Source organism: Cornus florida, unplaced genomic scaffold, assembly GCF_030987335.1.
Source record: "Cornus florida cultivar Cherokee Brave unplaced genomic scaffold, ASM3098733v1 CherokeeBrave_3.0.0_Hap2_Chr10, whole genome shotgun sequence".
Taxonomy (NCBI): Eukaryota; Viridiplantae; Streptophyta; class Magnoliopsida; order Cornales; family Cornaceae; genus Cornus; species Cornus florida.
In genome coordinates this window covers 67,664,827-67,688,136 of record NW_026775580.1, presented here as the reverse complement: position 1 = coordinate 67,688,136, position 23,310 = coordinate 67,664,827, and the positions used below count along the sequence as shown (strand labels likewise).

At 38.4% G+C, this 23,310-nt stretch overlaps 1 protein-coding gene across 1 annotated transcript; it reads right to left on the bottom strand.

Moving 5' to 3' along the window:
• Positions 1–1,802: 1,802 nt before the first annotated feature.
• On the bottom strand, positions 1,803–7,898 carry LOC132277773 (ethylene-responsive transcription factor RAP2-3-like). Its single transcript, XM_059779622.1, has 6 exons — positions 7,865–7,898; positions 7,562–7,770; positions 6,481–6,632; positions 5,802–6,029; positions 2,228–2,327; positions 1,803–1,997 (listed from the first exon to the last, which is right to left on the bottom strand). Exons 1-6 carry the CDS (start codon positions 7,896–7,898, stop codon positions 1,803–1,805), a joined length of 918 nt encoding a protein of 305 aa, XP_059635605.1.
• Between the last annotated feature and the right edge of the window lie 15,412 nt (positions 7,899–23,310).

The following is a 23,310-nucleotide window of genomic DNA, read 5'->3' as shown; positions in this document are numbered from 1 at the left end:
CAATTTTGATTTGAAAAATGCTACTTCACTAATTTTGTGATTTTATATCGAATTAGGTGGCTGCTTACTTGTTGGCTTATTTGATTGCTTAGTGTATTTTAAAAGCAAAAGATCTTAATATAGGAAAAAGAGAAAGAGAAGATAGAATACAAACTCTAATATAACTCAATAATTTCAATTCAAGTTTGTTTTGGGAAACCATTTCTATTAAATCTTCAAATAATTAAAATTGAAAACTACGATTTTTTATTTATTTTTACAATGAATTACTAATCATTTTCTCGTAAATAAAAACCTTAACTTGCATAATTCACTCAAAACTTTTTATAATTATATTTTGATTTGGTATTTAATTTCTGATTATAGTTAAATTTTAAAGAAATCTGTACCCAGCAAAAGATTTTTGGAAGTTGAGAAAGTGAAGAAGAGAATATATATATATAATGAAAAATATTCAATGTAATTGTTTGTTACCTTTTTCCTTCATTTGTCAATTTGTTTAGTTTGTTAAAATAGGAAATACAAATATATAAAATAATAAAGTGTAATATGTATTAAAATAGAATATATTCATGTCTTTTAGTTATCGTCATATCATATTCGAGATACAATTTCAAATTAAAATTCGAGATATATAGCGTTGCTCTTTTAATTTTGTTTTCTTTAGGTTTAATTGCCACAAGTTTTTTCTTGATACACATCACAAATGACGTGGCCCTTTGAAATTGGGCAACGTTCACGATTAAAATTGTAGAAAGAAATTTTTTTCTGTTTCTCTCGAGAAAATTCAGTCAAAGAGAACATGCTTCTTTTACAAAGAAAGAAACAATTGTTGTGATCCATTAAACACAGAAGAAAAACCTATGGTCAGGCACAATTAATCAGAGGAGAATTCGACAGTGGTTGCGATCCATTCAATGCTTCTTTTGACACCATGGTTTATCTAACAAGGGACATTTGTCTCATATCGAATTCGAATGAGAAAGTGATTGATTATAAATGAATGGGTATGTAATACTGCCCAAATAACTTGAACTTTTGAATAAATAGACTCGTCCACCCGTTTGGAAAATATTTTTCTTTTTTAGGTAACATATTCTTTTATTTTTATTTTTTTAGTATTTAACAAAGGTCTACATCAAGATTGAAATCGAGTCCATCGGGAGAGACATGTAAAATAATATGTCGAAAATTAATGAATATATTATTTTTGTTAAATTTTAATATTTTTTTTCTTCCTAAATGTTTTATGACAACCAAAGACTAGAAAATAAAAAATATATATATTTTAGAAAATATTTTACATTCAAACAAACCAAACCTTAAACATGAATCCACCAAATTTGATGAGCTGACAACATTTAACCAACCATAACAAAACTATCATAACAGTAGTCATGTCTAATTGACTACTTTAACAGTCCTGTACTTTCTTGTCTTCTAGAATGGAAGGTTTAATGTTCCAATCCCATACAGGAGCAAGTGGGTGTGAGTGTGTGCCATCAAAAAAATAATAATAATAAAAGAAAAAAGAAGACCACTACTTTAACATATGCAACACAGTCAAAATGAAGAATTCCAAAAAACAGAGTCAAAATGCAGAATACATCCATACAAAATGAAGTCCAGAAAGCTCCCAACATGTGCAATATTTCGTACTTCAGAGCAAAACATAGAGCAAATTGACAACTCATGCATCAGTGACATCGGCTAATAACTTTGGCCTGCGGCAATTTGATGGCATTCCATGCCTTGCGGCAGGTGAGGTCAATATCGTTGGTAGAATATACATCTTCAACAACTCAGAAGATGCTAACATCCAAGACAACCGTGTCATTTGTTCCACTGGCAAGCTCAAACACGTGTGACACACACACATCAAATTCTTCTAAGATGCCGATCTCAGAAGCAAAATCTTTCCAACCACCAGCTAGTACACAGGCTTTGAAATAAAATCTGACCTGGAGATGCCTACTGGCCCATGCAGTAGGGACGGTCTGTAGAGCAATCACAAATACAGTTACAATGGAAATTCAACATTATCGACCTGACTGTTTTACTTGTTGAACTATTGTGCATATGCAAAGATGTTTTCTCATAGTTGAAATGCTGAAAGTAACTTAAAAATATATATATAAAAAGAGGAAGAGGAAGAGGAAAGGAATTAAACCTAAAAAGAAGATTAGGGAGTCAAATGAGAAGTCAGAATATGAAATCCCCTGCATACATGTGAAGGCCGCATAACCACAATGGAGCTCGATCTCTTTGTGGCAGCAACCAAGGCCATTTGCAGAGCCTTCTTTTTCTCCTCTTCAGTTATAGTTCTTCTATTGGATACAAGTTGCACGGAACAGGCTAAATTCATTCTGATGGATCTTTGTTTAGGATTTGAGTCATTAATAAATAAATAAAAAAAAACAAACATAACCACAGAGAATTTATAATTTTTAGTGTTTCTAAAATGCACTAAACAATAAATAAATAAATAAATCGCTTGTTTATGTAAATCCAATGTGCAAATAATATTAATAAATTACATATTAAGAAGAGGAAGAAGCACACAAGAATAAGGTTCTTAGCATTAGAGTGCAGTTTCATAAAGCAAAGCATTCTTTGGAAATCAAATGTTGAGAAGACTCACCGTAAATGACTTTTTCTCCCTCTGCACTAGTAGAAGGTACTTTGTTTCTCTAGTTCTTGCGACGAAGAGATTTAATACAAGTAGTACCCTTTTGAGTCCAACTCCTCCTATTACCACGGGAATGCCATCATGATGACATTGGCACTAAATTATCATACAACCTACGTTTCTTTTTTGATGAATTGCATCCAACATCATCATCAGTGTCATCATCATCATGTAAAGAATCAATTAATGGTAACTTCAACAGAAACTGTCCGTTATGTTTCTCTTCGTCTGGCATCGCTCACAAAGTTTGTTGTGTCCACAGTTTCAAACAAAATATGAAACTTCCTTCTCACACAAGTTTTGTTGGTCAAACATTAAAACAACAAAATGTGATCCACCATGGTATTAGAGGATCAAGAGGTCATCTTCTTCTAGAGAATGATCTTGTACAAAAAATTCCATCCATGCTTGAAGAACAAAGTATCCCCATCTAATGTTAGACCTTCATTCCATGTTGCACCACTTGGACATTTATGATCTACGGTTTCTGGTAGTTTCAGTTTCAAATTGTTGCCAAATTTATTTGAGATAGCCTGCAATTCCATACACACTTGTGCTCCAAATTATAGCTTTGGGAACATAAAAGACTTTACACCATGTGCTGCAGCGTACATAGCGAGCAAACTTGAATTGACCAAAATGAATGAATCATCACCATGCAGAACATAACTCATGTAGAAAACCAAACAACAAAAGCATAGAAGAGCATTATCACCAGAAAGAAAGCAAGATCAGATGCCATTATCCATCCAGCCTATGCAAAGTGATAATGCATACCAAAGCTTGCGTCTTTATACTTGTCAATTCAAACTTTTGCCATTACACAAACAATGATCCCTAGAATAGAGTAACATTAATATTAGTTGAAGTGTGTTGACCTTATAGAACTGATCAAGCAGGAATCTTTTATTCAACTATATATAGTACTTCGACAAGATACAAAATCTCAGACAAATGGATTTTTGATACAAAAGGATGCAACAAAATGCATGGACTCTAAGTAGCTTCGTGAAATTTACTATTAGAAAGCTCCCCTGTACCACTGAGAAGTATGATAAAGTTGGGCATTTCCTTCTGTACAAAACTACAAATGATGTTGTTTCTTTCGTAATTTGCCAATTTTTTCCAAAGCAGCTTAGTCACATGACATAATATGCGAAAAAAGTAACATAAAAGAGCACTAAATTAAACATTCCAATGCTAATTGCATATCAATTATTTACTTGCTCTCAATGAAATGAATACACTGATTACCTCAAGTTCTATAATTTTAATCCATATATGCAGTCACAGTGGTGGCCTAAAGAGTTCAATTTAAATCCATTTTGTTATTCATGATAAAACCATTACCCAATATTCAAGGCAAAGGAACTACTCTCGTACTCCAATTCACGTCCTTACACTTGGCAGTCCAACCTTTCACCACTGTACCAAGCAATGGCATCTTGGTTTGCTAGACAGTATATTGTAATAGTGTCATCTAGAATTTCTAAATTACTTTCTGTCTGTCTTCAAAGTAATATTTGGTCAGGGCTTCAATTTTTATTATGGTCAACTCTAGAGGGTAAGTCCTTGCCTTTCAAGCACCTTAATTAGTGAATTTGGATTAGTTCAGAGGGCATGGGAAATCAAAAATTCATGAAATCAATTTTTTTATGCCAAAAACATGTTGAATCTACAAGATGTCAGAAATTTTGCCATTAAAAGTTAATAGCATCGGTTCATACTGGATCAAAATCTAGATGCATCCAATTCACGTGATCATATGACTATAAGTAACTTATTTCCTTCCTATAATGAGAAAAAACAACGCAGGTTAAACTCCCAATCCTCCCTGACAAGTAAGTTCAATCTTAAACCTATAACAATTATTTGAGATGTTCTGCTCCTGTACATATGGTTAATGGAACATTGATTTTCCATTAGATACTATACAGAATATGAAAGACAAAAAAAAGGATGTCATTTTTCCAAACTTTTTATCGCAAAACTCAAATTCATCGCTATATCCCTTCCCGCCATATGGAGGGTTTTCCGCTTAGGCTTTTGAGACATATTCAGTTTTGTCTCTAAAAGGTTACATAAGGCGACAAATGATGCTTATGTCACCCAAAATGATTTTCTGCAACAGATTTGTTTTTGGCAAGCATGTCACAGTTTGTTATAGTGACAACTTCGTCTCTACTGACTAATAAAAAGTAAAGAAGTGAGGTTATTTGACTCTCCTATTGCTAGGAACAACGGCCGGAAGCGAAAAGAATCGGGTTGGCATCAGGAAGACAGTCAATTGTAAAATAAAGTCAAATCTCTCTGATGGATTCACATTGAATTAGGATTGCTAAAAATAATAAGAAATAAAAAAATTCTAATAGGGATATGAATACAAGGACAACTGATAAGTTTAATGATCCTGAAGACATGCTGAAAAGAAGAGGAGACAACATAGTATAATTAGTATTACCCAAAATTATGTTGGGATGAAGTTACAAGAAAATATTTACAGAAACTTGATATATCAAGAAACAACTTATGATGAAAAAAAAAAAAACTTGCCACATTCAAGCGGGCCAAGAGTAAGGATAATAATGACAAAGAATCAAACTTCATTCGAATGGGACCAAGGTAAGGATGATAAAAATAAGTTCATCAGACGGGCAAGGCTGGGACTAAATTTCAGAAATTCAAGCCTCCAATTGATTTTTTCTAAAGGAAACAATAAGGATATCTCTGTAGAGTGGATTGTAAGAGTACTTTATGGGGTAAATATGGAGTGTGAGGGTGATTTTGATGTCCACTTGTGTCATTTAAATAAAATAAAAGTGTTGAGTGCAAGTGTACAAAGTGGAACACCCTATTGGTGGTCTCCTTTTCTAAGTCTTATCACATGTTAGTTTACCAAAGAAAATCATTATATAGGATGATGTTCCAGAAACTAAAGCAGTCTTAATTCATGCCATTGCATCTTTCAAATTAACACATTTTGAGCACAAAAATTAGACCACGAATCCTGTTATTATGTTGTCCATATTAAAATGGTTCCACGATATTAAAATTAGATCAAAATATTTAAATATGAGATCACAAGTGCAGGTGAAAAAAATGCATTACTTACACTGCAGTGATGTTTATCTTGCTATCTCCAGCATAAAAAACATGTGCACCAGGGTCCAATACGGATGCATCAATTATTAATGGGGATACAATAATGTTTCTCAATGTTTTCCCCCTACATAATGATGCAGAATCATCAAACAAGGTAACATATTCAGCATAGGTACTATAATCCCTAGCAAAAACTTGTTGAGAATTATTTGTTTCCTGTTCAATGGAGATGAAAATCCTGTGATCATAAAGAAATTGTATTAATTAAGTGTCCGTTACTTTAAGTCTTCAAACAATTAAAAGAGAGATGAAAGTTCCCAATATAGGATGATTCGGAAAAAGGTCAATGGGGTTTAAAAAGAAAGAAAGTGAGAGATTTAAATGCATGGGAGAGGAAGAGATAAGAATTTCATCCTGTTCAAGGAAGAAGCCAGGGAAGCGGCACGGTTATTTTCTTTATTAGTATTATCAGTAAAAAATGAACAACAACACTACCATAAATGTATGAGCTTAAAGTAACAATGACTAAAAGCAATGGCTTCCAATATTTACAGCTTTGCAGCTTTTATTTCATCGTCAACCATGCAGATTGTCTTCATGATCAGCAGCCATAACATGACACTACACTTATCAATTAAAAAAAACAAAAAGGGAGGAGAGAAAAGAAAATAGTGCAGAACATGCCAAACCTTGCAAGTCCGATCATTGCATCTCCGCCATTACATCCTCCATAACTTGTAACCATAGCCACATGCAAACTTTCACCAGGTGTGCTTGGAGAAACTATATTTGAACAGCTATTCTCTAACTTCTGCTGTTCTGCTGCTTGCACGGTCAGAGTCTGTTACGACAGATATGAATTAATGATTTGAACTTTGAAATAAATAAAGATATATACCACAGATAAGTATATATTCATACAGGTGTCTTGCTTCCTGCTTCCGCAGATCATCAAATATTCTAATTAACATGTATATATATATATATATATATATATATATATATATATTCTCGGTAATTCATTAATTAACATGTAATTTTAGTCCGTAACATTCCATCAAACAACATGTTACAAGAGAGCACACACAAGAGGATAGATAAGTATGTGACAAGTGATCACCAGACTAACACATCCATTTTATGCCCTCATAAATCAATAGTGATTGATCATTACAGTACAATAAGCAAGTAATAGCCCCGATAATGAGCATGCCACTTCTTAAGCATCATGCGAAATGACTAATCAATATAGACAACTCAATAAATGCAACCGATACATCATAAATAAGAACTCCCAATTCTCTTGATTCCAATTGCTAGAACTGCACCCAAAAAAAAAATCAAAATATCTTATGAAGCATTGATTTAACAAACTAAGTTGCTCCAACAGAAACACGAATTTATATATGTGGATTCGCAGTACCTTTGTTTGAAGAAGCAATAGTTCAAACATTTTAGATTCAAATATGTAACACAAACATGGTTAATAACACACGTGCATATCTCTTTCTCTATCTCAATATATATATATACACACACACAAATACAAAGAGATGGTGTCACAGATACAAAATTATTCTAGTGAGAATGACCTTTTATAACATAAAGCATAATATAAAAGTAAATGTAGATTTAATTTGTATGTATATACAATGTTTGTTACAGAGAGTGACCCTTCTCCAGGAACAGTAAAGGAGGAGGAATAGGAGAGACAGAGCTGATCGGAATCGTAGCCGGAAACTGACAGCTACATTAAAGTCAAGCTCTTGCCGGAGGTTTCAGGAAGTTTGTTAGGGCGTCGGGTCCTCGTATTCGGATAGCAGCTTCGTCATAAGCTAAGGCGGCCTCTACAGCAGTGTTGTAGGTCCCTAACCAAACCCTAGCTCGCCGCGACGGATCTCGAATCTCTGCCGACCATTTTCCCCATGGGCGCTGCCGAACGCCGCGAAACTTTTTGCTGCCACTGTCTTTTTTATCCTCTGTATGGTTGCAACCGGTTTGAAGTTTGATCTCAGTAATATGGGTCTTCCCTCCGCTAGTACAGTTCGTCGCTCGATGAGTCCGTCGCCTCACCGTCGGTGACAAGTATCCGAACAAGACGAGGCATTTCGAAACTTATCTCAGTCGAGGTAACGTTCCGGTGGACACTGTGTGGAAAGACGGGAGGAGAGAATTAAGAAGAAGGGGGGAAAATGATAAGAAAAAACAGAAAATAAATAAATAGCTCCCAAAAGAAAGTGGAAAAAAAAAAAATAATAATAAAAAAATATAAAAAAAAATAAAAAGAAAAGAAAAGAAAAAGAGAAAATTTTAAGATCTCAATTTTTATATATTTTAATGGGTGAGCATCTCCAACCCAATGCTATTTGGGCGGTTACTTGTAAAATATAGCAAATGGGCTTCAAATAGGCTCTCCAATGGGTTGTCATTTCGCCTGCCAAATTTTAACTTTGCCAATTCTAGCACAAGAAATGGCAATTGTTATTTCTGACCGACTCCTATTTCGCTCCGATCCTATGTCTCCAGGGCAATAGAAAAAGAGAAGAGAACGGCGGCAACAGACGGTGACCAGCGACAGAGAGAGAGAAAAGAACGGCTGCTATTCTCGATCAAACCCCACCACCAGCATCCTGATCAGAGTTCGACCTCAGCCCTGCCCTCCTCTCTCCCTCTCCCTCTCTCTCTTCTACGCCACACACTCTCTCTCAAACCATAGACAACTTGCCTACACCATAGCCACTCCTCTATCGCTTTGAAACTCTAGAAGGAAACAACAAGTACGAAATCTATAAACTTGCATGTATACATATATATATTTGTATATATATGCTTTTTGATTTAAAAAATTTCAATTTCATTCTAAAATCCGGCATGGGCTTTGTATTTAGGATCCAGATTTCTCTCTCTATGCATATGTTTTGTATTGATTTGATTTCCATGTGTGTGTATATGTATTTTGCAATCTTCAATTCAATTTCAGTGTTGATTTGTTGATTAGCTTCCTTTAGGTATTCCTTTTGCGATTTCCCAATTGGGTCTTGATTCTTAATGATCTGTTTTACAAGTATATTTATTGGGTAATTGCCAATTTAAGCTCCAACCTCCTAATATGAAGTGAATTTTGGATTATTTTCCATTATGTGTATTAATATGAAGATCTGCTAGGACAATTTCGAAAACTTCATATATCTTTTTTTTTCCCATCAGATAAATGGAACTATTTGGAAATTTATTTTTCTCATCTCTTTTAACATATTCACTTGTTTACATATTCCCCAATTATTTCACTCAATTGTTAGTTCTTATATTCATCTATTTGGAAATTCATTTTCTCATGTGAATGGAAAATTCATTCCCGGAATTGTTGGTGCAGATTTTAATTTTAATTGATATTTGGCTCTTGTGATCTGGGAAACAAATTGGGAATTCATAATCAATAAATTGATTTTAAAATATTCAGTTCCCTTACTTTTGCATCACTAGAAGGTAAATTACTAATCACAATATAAACTCGTGATAATTCTTCCTCACTTATACAATTATTGGTCTTTTCTCCTGTATCATAAATCATTCTCTCTCATTTTAGCTCCAATAAAATCATTTAGGTGTATCATAGAACTATTGATCTCTACACAATTATGAACGGTGGGAATGATAGTCGAAAAAGAATAGTGGTTGTGTCAAAAAATAGTATTTTGTATGAAATGCACAATTGGAATAGAATTACTAAAATGTAATATTTTGTCATTGTAGAACCTGTCAAAATATAGATTTGGCATGCGAAAATGGCTTTTAGCATTGGAGATGCTCTTTAAATGCAAAAAAAAAAAAAAAAAAAAAAAAAAAAAAAAAAAGCCTGAATTATTAGCAATTCTGCAAGAAACCCCCTGAACTACAAAAGTTGCAAGAAACCCCTAAACTATACAGTTTTGTTGCAGATGACTCCTTCCGGCGATGCTCGAGTTGAATCTCACCGTTAAACCTACAATATCTAATTTAATGACCATAATGCCCTTTAAAAAGTATAAAAATACTCTATTGCACCCCAACCTCTCTTTAACTTACTTTTACACCCATACACGCCCTTATGGCCTTATCCCTTATTTCTATATGCACAGACGCATACATATATATATATATACACACACACACATATAGATGTATTGTTCATCTTCTTCGTGTCTTTCTGGTAAAATATATAAATAATATATTGCCGACCTAAATCTCTCAATGGTTCCCTCTATCTATCTATATATATATATATATATATATATATATATACACACATACACATCTATATTTGGACTATAATTCATCCATCACAATTTGTTTGGAGAATCGAAGAATTTTCAGAGGAAAAGAAACAATTGATTCAGCAACAGTGATGGGTCACATGAGTATAGAGATGGATCAACAAATTCAGAAGTGGGTTTGAATGAAACAGAGTATTTGAAGCCCCAATTAAAGAGTGAAACCCAAATAGCACTACACTACTCCTGTTGACCGACGCACACACTCCTCGTCAGAACCCTAACTTCGCCGGCGACAGACCCCCTTTCCGTCTTCACACTCATAGCCGAATTTAATTTCAGATTGAGACACAATTGCTCCACCTCAAGTGACTGAGGCGGAGTAATTATGGCAGTCGGAGCAGGCGTGGCTGAGGCGAAAGGCAATTACGGTTGTCTGATGATCGTTTGTTCTCTTTTTAAGCTCATACCTGTTGATTTCAGAACCACCACAAGCACCGCCGTTCCATCCCTCCAAGCACCGCCGCAAGCCACTACCGTTCCATCCCGCCAAGCCGCGCCGCAAGCTCACAGCCGAGCTTCTTCTTCCATCGTCGGTCAGACCATCACGGCCGAGCCCTCACGGGCCAACCTCTTCACAGCCGACCCCTCTATCGTGGCTGAGTCCTCGACATCATCCAAAGCCCAAACCGCCGAGCCCGTATTCATCCTTACCGGTCGTTCCTCTCACTGCCGAGCCCTCCATCGTTACGCCAGAGATCCATTTTCGTCCACTGTCAGTTCACCCACAACCGAGCTCACCGCTGTCCATGTTTTATCTGCCACTCTCTTGCTCGATTTTGGATCTGTATATTATATTTGGGCTTTACAACGATACAATAGATACATACAAATATATTTGGCCTTGTTTGGTTACAGTTTGAGCACTATTCCGGGACTACACAATAATAAGGGTATATGTGTCATTTGATTCACTTAGCTTATACACTCTCAAATCACAATTTTTATTTTTCCGGTTATGTAACAACCCAAACCGAGGGTCCGGATTGTTAATCGGGTCCTTCACCAAACCCGAGGACACACTAGGGGTAAAATGATCATTTTACATTGTGAGAGGGTAATAAGATCTTAAACTAGTCAAATGAGGTCTAAAACAATTATTCTAGTCATTTCATAATACTCGATGAAGTTTTACGGTCATCGGATATGAATTCCCAAAATACTTTTTCCCGGTTCAAAAGGAATCCTGACACTGTCCCACTAAAATGATTATAACTCTCCACATGAGTGGAATTTGGAGATGGGGTTGGTCTCATTGGAAAGCTAACTCAAAATCCTTGAAAATGGGCTCAAGAATGACCCTATTTGGGTTCAGAACGAAGAAGTTGTGACCATTTAAAGTTGTGTGCTCAAAACTAATGAGCTCACAAGGGAAAAATGCCCACTGGAGTTAAATCACAGCTACTAGGCTCCACTACTAGCTCCAAAACCCTAAGAAAAAGTACACACCGGTAAACAAATCACATCTCACATCGCATCGGTTATAACCTCTCGGAACAATTACTACAAAACCAAGGACTTCACCTCCTACCGTGGAGGTAAGTCAAACGATCAAGATCAAATCCTCACTCGGGATCACTAACAAAATAGGGCACTCTAAAAAGTTCTTTTGCCCGCTGACACGCACAACTCCTATATAGAGATATAAAATTCACAGATGACAAAGTCCTTGCTAGGACCAACACAAGAAGAAGGAAGATCAAATCCTTCTACCATAACAGAACAGAACACGCACTTATCGATACCTTGCATAACTATGCCAATGAAGAGGAACTAAACGGAGACGAAACAACTTGTACACTTAACATCCATATGTAAAAGAGAACAGTGCCCCTTTCCCAAACACTAAGGCTAGACAACGACTCTTAAGACATCGCGTCCCATCCTGCCCAAAGGAGAACCTTATAAGCGGAAATTTAGACCTTCCATTCATAAAAACAACTGTATGACGTCAAACAATCTCACCCATAACCTTTAAAGTAACATGAATAAAACCCTTCTGTCTTTAATTCATCAGTAAAACCATTATATAAGAGCTTAACTACTCACAAAATACACATCATTATCCAATAAAACCGCCTGTGAATTCACACATAGTCTTACAAATACGTCACTTCTTTAATACATAATGGTTATAACCGGTACATCATTACAACATGAAACCCATACAAAACTTCTCGATCTATATCCTGCCCCAAGGGCTCACACTAAGTATCATCAACATCACCCAGTCCGGAACCACACTACAGGATATGTTCACCATCCTGGCACAGATGAACCCGACACTGCACAAAGTGTACAGGCCTCTGCCCAAATTCACGGGTAGCCCCCGTTACCAGAACAACTGTGTGCAGGTACCTCCTGTCACACCCAATCTCGTAGGTATCCCCCGCTACCAAAACTCACAGGTATCCCCCACTACACAATCACATGTAACCCCCGTTACTGTACCAGACTCACAGGTATCCCCCGTTATGATACGACACCATGCACTGACAACAACATGACAAGACGTACATATGATAATATGACATGACTCCCAGATAATTATGCAACACGACTCACAGACAACCGTGCAACATGACTCACAGGTGTCCCATGTTACAACACGACATTACTCACATGTAGCCCCCGTTACAACACAACATGACTCAAAGGTATCCCCCGTTACAACACAAGCCGGCTCACGGGTGTCCCCCGTTACAACCAACTCGACGCACGGGTAACCCCCGTCACAACACATGCCGGCTCATAGGTGTTCCCCGTTACAACCGACACAACTCACAGGTATCCTCTGTTACAACACAATCACAAGTAACCCCCGTTACAAAACTCACAGGTAACCCTCATTATGTGATACCCCTCGGATCCGAGACACGGGTTGATCAGGCCCAGGCCCAAACCCGAGGGAATATCAAACAATTAATATTCTATAATGAACACGGAATACAAAATAAATTAAGAAATAAAAGCTGGAAAGAACTAAAAATAGAATCCACAAAATATTATAATTATTAAAATCCATCAAACCCAAACTCCAACTCTCCATCAGTTTACAACTTGGGAATCCATCTCTAGTGGACCCCTATTAAACATCCAAACGGAAGATAGAACAACTGTAATAAACGTCCAGAAATAAAACTATAGAGAGAGCCCTACATCGTCGGAAGAGTGAATAGAGACCTCTGCTCAGCACGAACACGTCTAAGCCTGGAACTGTCGTGTACCTGAAAAATAGAAGTGGGTCAGGCCCACGCGTAAGTTCTATACTACTACAATCCAAACAAAGGCCTGATATGCATGTACATTCTAAACAATTCAACAATAGCTAATAGTCCGTAAATATATATATAGTCACACTAAAGGACTCTCACTGGACTACAGGCCGGTCTCAACCTGAATAGAGGTAACATGCTAAAATGCACACGAAGTGGGCATATGTACCTATACCTAAACAGGGTACACCTCCAACCATCGTAGCCAGCTACACATCCCGATGCATATACGCTCCCTAGCCATCGGTCCTAAGGCTCAAGCTCATACCGAGGCACCATAACAATACATATATAAAATCCATCCAAAATCCCTGGTATTGCTGCTCAACAAGTAGTTGCCATGACAATACAAATCCACGAGACTTAACTTTTAGTTAATCCCATCCTTATTCCAAGTAGGTGAGTAATGGTATTGTTTTAAAAACCAAACCCATCCTTAGTATGCCACCGTCCCATACCGGTGCCTACTTTCCAATCCTCCAGTAGTCAATAATACCAATAAATCAAGTATATATCAACTAAATTCCAACATCCAACATTCAATGTTAGCAGTGATAAAATAAGCATTGATAAACAGGGTCACAACAACAACATATACATGCCCAATTTAAGTTGTTCCCTTTAGTCTGATATAAAGATAGAATTAATTAAAACTTCCATTTAACACCTTACAAATGACATACAGATATGTAGGGTATGTATCACAAAATCCTAACCTCCACAGTTGATACTAACTGTGATAATGTAAGCATCAAAACAATATTCACAGTATGTATGTAGACATGCTCAAATTATAGTGTTCCACAAAACCGATCTAGTGTTAAACTCAAATCCTCCTAGTATTTAAGTTCCAACAGTTGCTATTACAGAAATTAAGATAGCTACCATCTAGACCCATCCTTCCAATAATTTATACTAGCAGTGGTAAGGAAAAACGTGAACCACAGAACCACAATGCATCCACAAACATGCTTAGTCTAGGTTGAACAAGCATACAACACTACTGTAACTACCAGTTTCATAGCAAAACAAATATCATTTTAGTTTGGTTTAATCTTCATTAATCCTGGAATCATTTAAGAGTGCAAAGAGTATGAAGCCTAAGGGAAAGAGTAAGGATAGAATCTTGCCTCAGAAACTTTTGTTCAAAGTTTCAACGTCGTCTTCTTAAAAAATCCCGGCGAGTTCCAAAACCCGGTTACTGTTCACGGGTACGAAACACTATTCCCGAACTCAAAATCTGATCTCCACCGTTCAGATTGTGCAACACTGAGTCATGAACCTATCCTCCAAATTTTAGCTCGATCAGACCACGGACGAAGCAGGATCGGATGTTTGATGAAATCTGGGCAGAATGGAAAAAAAACCTGTGCGACCCAGTTACTGTTCACGAGTACGAATCACTGTTCCCGAGGTCAAACTCTGATCTCCACCGTTCAGATTGTGTGTCACTGAGTCGTGAACCTCTCCTCCAAAATTCAGCTCGATCGGACCACGGACGAAGCAGGATCGGAGCTTTGATCAAACCTTGGCAGAATGTGAAAAACTGCGTTTTTCCTTTTTCACTTCCACAAAACGTGTGCTTTATTTAAAAAAACCCTACACAGACGTCTACCTTATACTTATAGAGTTTTCCTAAACCCTAGGTTCATTTAAGTCCAACTCACAATCCTAACCGGCCCATCCAATTAACGTAAAAACCTATGACGGCTATAATATAAAACCCTAATTTATACTGTAATTAAAACCCTAGTTAGATGTATTTACCTAATTACCCTATTCACCATTAAATACTTAACAAATAATCTAATTGAACAAAATAATAATTAGTAAACCCAATTAAACCAAATAAGACACACATAAAATAATTAAACGAATTACACTTAAACCATTAATGCCAATTAAATAATTAAAACACTAACAAGTAATTCCAATCAAATAACTAAACCAACAAATATCATTTAAATAAATTAAATCACCACAAAAGAAAATAATTAAGCACCTAATAAAAAAAATAATAATAACACATAATCAAATAAAATGCACTTAAATAATAAATTAAATACCATTAAATACCAGGAATATCCTTTTTAAAATTAGGGGTATTACATTCTTCCCCCCTAACAAAAGGAATTCCGTCCTCGGAATTCACTCTTACCTTCTTCCAATATTTCAGGAAACCGTGAGCGGATGACATCCTCTCGTTCCCAAGTGGACTCAGACTCATTGTGATGACTCCACTGAACACGAACCAAAGGAATAACCTTATTACGAAGAATCTGATCTCGTCGGTCGACAATACGACACGGTGGCTCTAAATAAGTTGCATCCGGCTGCAACGCAATCTCCCCAACATCGATATGCTGATACCAATCCTCATCTCGAAGAAATTTCCGCAACATGGAAACATGAAACACGTTGCGGACGCGATCCAAAGTATCCGGAAGTGCCAACCGATAAGCAACAGCTCCAATGCGATCCGTAATCATGAATGGACCAACAAATCGCGGTGACAACTTCCCTTTCTTCCCAAAGCGCATAACACCCTTCATAGGAGACACTTTGAGTAGAACCTGATCCCCAACCTGAAACTCCAAAGCCCGGGTACGACGATCAGCATAGCTCTTCTGCCTACTTTGGGCAGTACGCATACGATCTCGAATAAGAGCAATCTTTTCAGAGGTATCCTTGATGAACTCAGGACCTAAGAATCGATTCTCTCCAACCTCCATCCAACAAACAGGTGACCGACACGGTCGACCATACAATGCCTCAAATGGTGCCATACCAATAGTCTTCTGGAAACTATTGTTATAAGCAAACTCCACAAGTGGCAAATATTCCTTCCAGTGGCCCTTGAAATCCGGAACATACAACCGAAGCATATCTTCCATAATCTGATTCACCCTCTCAGTGTATCCGTCAGTCTGAGGATGATAAGCAGTACTAAGGTGTAACTCCGTACCTAAAGCCTGCTGAAAACTCTTCCAAAATCCAGATACAAAGCTCGAATCCCTGTCTGATATAATAGACAATGGAATGCCATGTAGCTTCACAATCTCTGAAATGTAAAGCCTCGCCAGCTGCTCCGAAGTATAGTCAGTGCAAATAGGCAAGAAATGAGCTGACTTGGTCAACCTATCCACAATGACCCATATGGAATTATACCCCTTGAAAGAATTTGGCAACCCTTCCATAAAATCCATAGATATGCTCTCTCATTTCCACTCCGAAATTGGTAGTGGCTGTAGAGCTCCTGGCAGCCTCTGATGATCAATCTTAACCATCTGACAAGTACTACATTGAGAAACAAAAAGAGCAATGTCCCTCTTCATACCTGCCCACCAAAACTGCCGCTTCATATCTTGATACATTTTATCGCCTCCTGGATGAATAGAGAACTCAGAGTGATGAGTCTCAGTCATCACATCCTTCCTCAAATTATCAGCAGAAGGTACCACTAACCGTCCCTTGTACCTTAAACCTCCATCAGCCCCAACATAGTAGAATGGAACCTCTCCGGAAGCTATCTCTGCGACCTTGTCGACATACTGCTGATCGGTGAGTTGTGCTTGTAAAACCCTGCGAATAATGGAAGGTGTAACCACCATGCAAGCCACAAAAGCATTCGATAACTCATCCACACTCTTTAAAGCATTCCACTCAGTAGTGAATAGAGCAGAAAGACTACCAACAGGTCGGCGACTGAGTGCATCCGCCACTACATTCACTTTCCCTGGATGGTACTGTATAGAAAAATGATAGTCTTTTACAAACTCCAACCACCTGCGCTGTCTCATATTTAGCTCCCGCTGAGTGAACAAGTACTGCAGACTCTTGTGATCCCTGAATAATCTGAAGGACTCACCCAACAGATAATGCCTCCAAATACGAAAGGCAAAGACCACTGCTGCCAACTCCAAATCATGTGTTGGATAATTAAGCTCATGAGGCTTAAGTTTCCGAGATTCATAAGAAATCGGTCGCTCCTCTTGCATCAATACACATCCAAGACCCTGCAACAAAGCATCCGTGTAAACAAGATACTCTATCCCGCTCTGCGAAGTAGCCAGAACCGGTGCAGAAGTCAGCTTCATTTTCAGCTCATCAAAAGCTCGCTGACAGTGTTCATCCCACACGAACTGTACACCCTTCTTGGTCAGATGAGTGAGTGGTCCTGCTATTTTGGAGAACCCCTGGATGAATCTCCTGTAATATCCTGCCAGACCGAGAAAACTCCGAATCTCAGTAGGTGATGTAGGCTGTCCCCACTCAACCACCGCTGAAACCTTGGCCGGATCCACTGCTATCCCCTTTTCTGACACCACGTGACCCAGAAATTTCACCTCCCGCCGCCAAAATTCACACTTCTCGAACTTGGCATATAACTGGTGCTCATGAAGCGTCTGCAAGATTATGCGAAGATGTCTAGCATGATCGTCCTCCGACCGAGAATAGATCAAGATGTCATCAATAAAGACAATAACAAACTGATCCAAATAAGCCCGGAAGACTCTATTCATTAAGTCCATGAATACTGCAGGTGCATTAGTCGTCCCAAAAGGCATAACTCGAAACTCATTAGAACCATATCGCGTGAGAAATGCTGTCTTAGGAACATCCTTCTCCCTGACCCTCAACTGATGATACCCAGAACGCAGATCAATCTTGGAGAAATATGTGGCTCCCCTTAACTGATCAAACAAGTCATCAATCCTGAGCAAAGGATACATGTTACGAATCGTAACCTTGTTCAACTCCCTGTAATCTATACACAGACGAAGCAAACCATCCTACTTCTTTACAAACAGAACCGGTGCTCCCCAAGGTGATGTATTCCTACGAACAAAACCCTAGCTGAGTAACTGCTGAATCTGATCCCTCAGCTCTCTCATCTCTACTGGTGCCATCCTATAGGGTGCCCTAGTAATAGGCGCAGTGCCTAGAGCTAAATCTATCACAAAATCGATCTCACGACTAGGTGGCAACCCTGGAATCTCCTGAAATACATCAGGGAAATCCTGTACAATCGGTATGTTATCCAATGACACAGTAATCCCCTCCTCATTTTCCTCCTCCACATGGAACAAATAGGTACTACCGCCCCCTTTAGAACGTGACATAGCTACTACATACATATCCTGACCAGGTATGGTAAAAATAATAGATCTATCAAAACAAACAACTTGGGCATGGTAGTGAGACAACCAATCCATCCCAAGTATCACATCATAAGTGTGCATGTCCAGGACCAATAGATTGGCTAGAAATCTGAGTCTACCATATCTAGTGTCACAGGCCCATCACTCTCATGTATAATAGCTGTATCACCCAATGGTATAGAAATACCATGAGGTCTAGTGCATACCCTCGTCCTCATCCCAGACAAAACAACAAAAGTCCTAGCTACAAATGAGTGTGTAGCATCCGTATCAAATAAAACACGTACATGCAAACCATGAATAAGAAACTTACCCTCAATAGTCTGAGGTGCCTGAACATCCTGTGGCATGGGGTTATACACCCTGCCATAGTGCAACTGCTGTGGTGCCTGTCCCTGAGTCTGCGGCGGTGCCGGTAAAGGCAGATGTGTCTGTCCCTGAATCCGTGGAACCTGTGGAGTTGGTAGAGGCACTGGCGCCCTCTGTCCCTGCTGCACATACTGTCTCTGTCCCTGTCCTTGTCCTGCTTTAGGACACTGCTTGGTGGTATGACCATACTCTCCACAAGTGAAACAACTACCCTGGAAAGTACCAAATGGCCTCCTCTGTCGGTTAGCCTGTGGCTGACCCTGTCCTGCCTGTGGTCCCCCATTCTGTTGCCTCTGAATAGGTGCCCCATTCCGGTAAGCATCTGAACCACCTTTGTGCTTCTTCCAAGGCTGTTGTCCTTGGAACTTGCCTTTGTCATTCTGCCGGTGACCATTGCCATTCCCCTTTTCAGCTGACTAACTAGTAGAGTCTTTATCTCCCCGCTTCTCACCACGAGCCTGTCTGATGTCCACAGTCAACTGATACTATTGTAGAGCGGCGTCTACCACCTGAGCATAGGTAGTATAGGCTGGACTACCTGTAATAGCTCTCTTGATAGACCACATCAGTCCCTTGACAAAACTGTTGCGCTTCTTCTCCTCTGTATCCACCTCCTCCGGTGCAAAGAGAGACAAGCGTGTGAACTGCTACTCATACTCCACCACTGTCATGTTTCCCTACTACAGACTTAGAAACTCGGTCTTCATAGCTGCCCTGACTGCATAGGGAAAATATTTCTCATCAAAGCAAGCATTGAACTCATCATAAGACAATGTCATCCTCTCCTCTAAGGTGGTAACTGACTCCCACCACTGTAGTGCATCCCCAACTAGCTTGAAAGTAGCAAGCATCTGCTTCTGAACCTCCGTGCACTGAACCAAACGAAGATGACGCTCAATGTCCTATTTCCACTAGTGAGCTGTTCTCGCATCGGTTGAGCCTGAGAACACAGGTGGACTCCCCTTTGTGAAAGAGCTCCTAGCCTTTCCCCAAGAATTCGTCTGAACCACTGGTGCTGGTACAGGTGCCGGCTGTACCTGAGGCTGATTCCGAAATGCAGCTGTTACCCCAGCCTCTATAGCCCGAGCAACGAGGTCATTGAGGTGAGGAGGAATCTCTGGATCTCTGACCTGGTCCAGAGTCTGTTGAACATTCTCCTGTTCCTCCTGAAACTGATCCATGTCATCATGAAACCCAAGCCTTTGCTGCTCTTCCTCCATTTGTTGACGCCGTAGGAGATATTGTTGCCTACGTGTCGTTCTCTTTTCCTTCCTAGTTCCTTGCATTTTCTGTCCATTTCTAGCGTTAACCATCTATTAACACGAAAAGATAGACGTCAGTACCCTTTCTATACGAACCATAAGGAATACAATGAATCCTAACTTAAGCTCTATTCAAGAGAAAACGCTACGCGGAAGATTTAATACGAAAACATCCTAGAGACACTTGAACCTGGAGTGCTCTGATACCAACTGTGATACCCCTCGGATCCGAGACACGGGTTGATCAGGCACAGGCACAGGCCCAAACCCGAGGGAATATCAAACAATTAATATTCTATAATGAACACGGAATACAAAATAAATTAAGAAATGAAATTAAAGCTGGAAGGAACTAAAAATAGAATCCGCAAAATATTATAATTATTAAAATCCATCAAACCCAAACTCCAAAACTCCATCAGTTTACAACTTGGGAATCCATCTCTAGTGGACCCCTATTAAACATCCAAACGGAAGATAGAACAACTGTAATAAACGTCCAGAAATAAAACTATAGAGAGAGCCCTACATCGTCGAAAAAGTGAATAGAGACCTCTGCTCAGCACGAACACGTCTAAGCCTAGAACTGTCGTGTACCTGAAAAATAGAAGTGGGTCAGGCCCACGCGCAAGTTCTATACTACTACAATCCAAACAGAGGCCAGATACGCATGTACATCCCAAACAATTCAACAATAGCTAATAGTCCGTAAAAATATTTATAGTCACACTAAAGGACTCTCACTGGACTACAGGCCGGTCTCAACCTGAATAGAGGTAACATGTTAAAACACACACGAAGTGGGCATATGTACCTATACCTAAATAGGGTACACCTCCAACCATCGTAGCCAGCTACACATCCCGATGCATATACGCTCCCTAGCCATCGGTCCTGAGGCTCAAGCTCATACCGAGGCACCATAACAGTACATATATAAAATCCATCCAAAATCCCTGGTATTGCCGCTCAACAAGTAGTTGCCATGACAATACAAATCTACGAGACTTAACTTTTAGTTAATCCCATCCTTATTCCAAGTAGGTGAGTAATGGTATTGTTTTAAAAACCAAACCCATCCTTAGTATGCCACCGTCCCATACCGGTGCCTACTTTCCAATCCTCCAGTAGTCAATAATACAAATAAATCAAGTATATATCAACTAAATTCCAACATCCAACATTCAATGTTAGCAGTGATAAAATAAGCATTGATAAACAGGGCCACAACAACAACATATACATGCCCAATTTAAGTTGTTCCCTTTAGTCTGATATAAAGACAAAATTAATTAAAACTTCCATTTAACACCTTACAAATGACATACAGATATGTAGGGTATGTATCACAAAATCCTAACCTCCACAGTTGATACTAACTGTGATAATGTAAGCATCAAAACAATATTCACAGTATGTATGTAGACATACTCAAATTATAGTGTTCCACAAAACCGATCTAGTGTTAAACTCAAATCCTCCTAGTATTTAAGTTCCAACAGTTGCTATTACAGAAGTTAAGATAGCTATCATCTAGACCCATCCTTCCAATAATTTATACTAGCAGTGGTAAGGAAAAACATGAGCCACAGAACCACAATGCATCCACAAACATGCTTAGTCTAGGTTGAACAAGCATACAACACTACTGTAACTACCAGTTTCATAGCAAAACAGATATCATTTTAGTTTGGTTTAATCTTCATTAATCCTGAAATCATTTAAGAGTGCAAAGAGTATGAAGCCTAAGGGAAAGAGTAAGGATAGAATCTTGCCTTAGAAACTTTTGTTCAAAGTTTCAACGTCGTCTTCTTAAAAAGTCCCGGCGAGTTCCAAAACCCGGTTACTGTTCACGGGTACGAAACACTATTCCCGAACTCAAAATATGATCTCCACAGTTCAGATTGTGAGACACTGAGTCATGAACCTATCCTCCAAATTTTAGCTCGATCGGACCACGGACGAAGCAGGATCGGATGTTTGATGAAATCTGGGCAGAATGGAAAAAAAACTTGTGCGACCCAGTTACTGTTCACGAGTACGAATCACTGTTCCCGAGGTCAAACTCTGATCTCCACCGTTCAGATTGTGTGTCACTGAGTCATGAACCTCTCCTCCAAAATTCAGCTCAATCGGACAACGGACGAAGTAGGATCGGAGCTTTGATCAAACCTTCGCAGAATGTGAAAAACTGCATTTTTCCTTCTCCACTTCCACAAAACGTGTGCTTTGTTTAAAAAAACCCTACACAGACGTCTACCTTATACTTATAGAGTTTTCCTAAACCCTAAGTTCATTTAAGTCCAACTCACAATCCTAACCGGCCCATCCAATTAACGTAGAAACCTACGACGGCTATAATATAAAACCCTAATTTATACTGTAATTAAAACCCTAGTTAGATGTATTTGCCTAATTACCCTATTCACCATTAAATACTTAACAAATAATCTAATTGAACAAAATAATAATTAGTAAACCCAATTAAACCAAATAAGACACACATAAAATAATTAAACCAATTACACTTAAACCATTAATGCCAATTAAATAATTAAAACACTAACAAGTAATTCCAATCAAATAACTAAACCAATAAATATCATTTAAATAAATTAAATCACCACAAAAGAAAACAATTAAGCACCTAATAAAAAAAAATAATGACACATAATCAAATAAAATGCACTTAAATAATAAATTAAATACCATTAAATACTAAGAATATCCTTTTTAAAATTAGGGGTATTACACATTACATCCAGCACAACTATGTACAGGCAACTGCCTAATCTCACAGGTATCCACCGTTACACAAGAATCAATCACTGTATTTTCTCATTTCCTCTATGGACAATCCCTCTTCATGTAGCCCGACTGACCACACCGAAAATAAACTCCGGAACTAGGTCGATCAAGAAGACACTCCGCCTTGCAGTGTCCTGACTGTCTACAGTGATAACACAACAAACTCATCCTAGAGGACCCCGAAGAAACACTAATAATAGGAGTAACACATGCCGTCCACTGCCCCTGAGAAAACAACGAAGCACCTCTGTACCTTTTTCTATCCTGGCTCCCAGAAAAAGTACTCACATTTGTACCTCGTTCCTGAGAACCCACAATACCACTCCTTTCTTG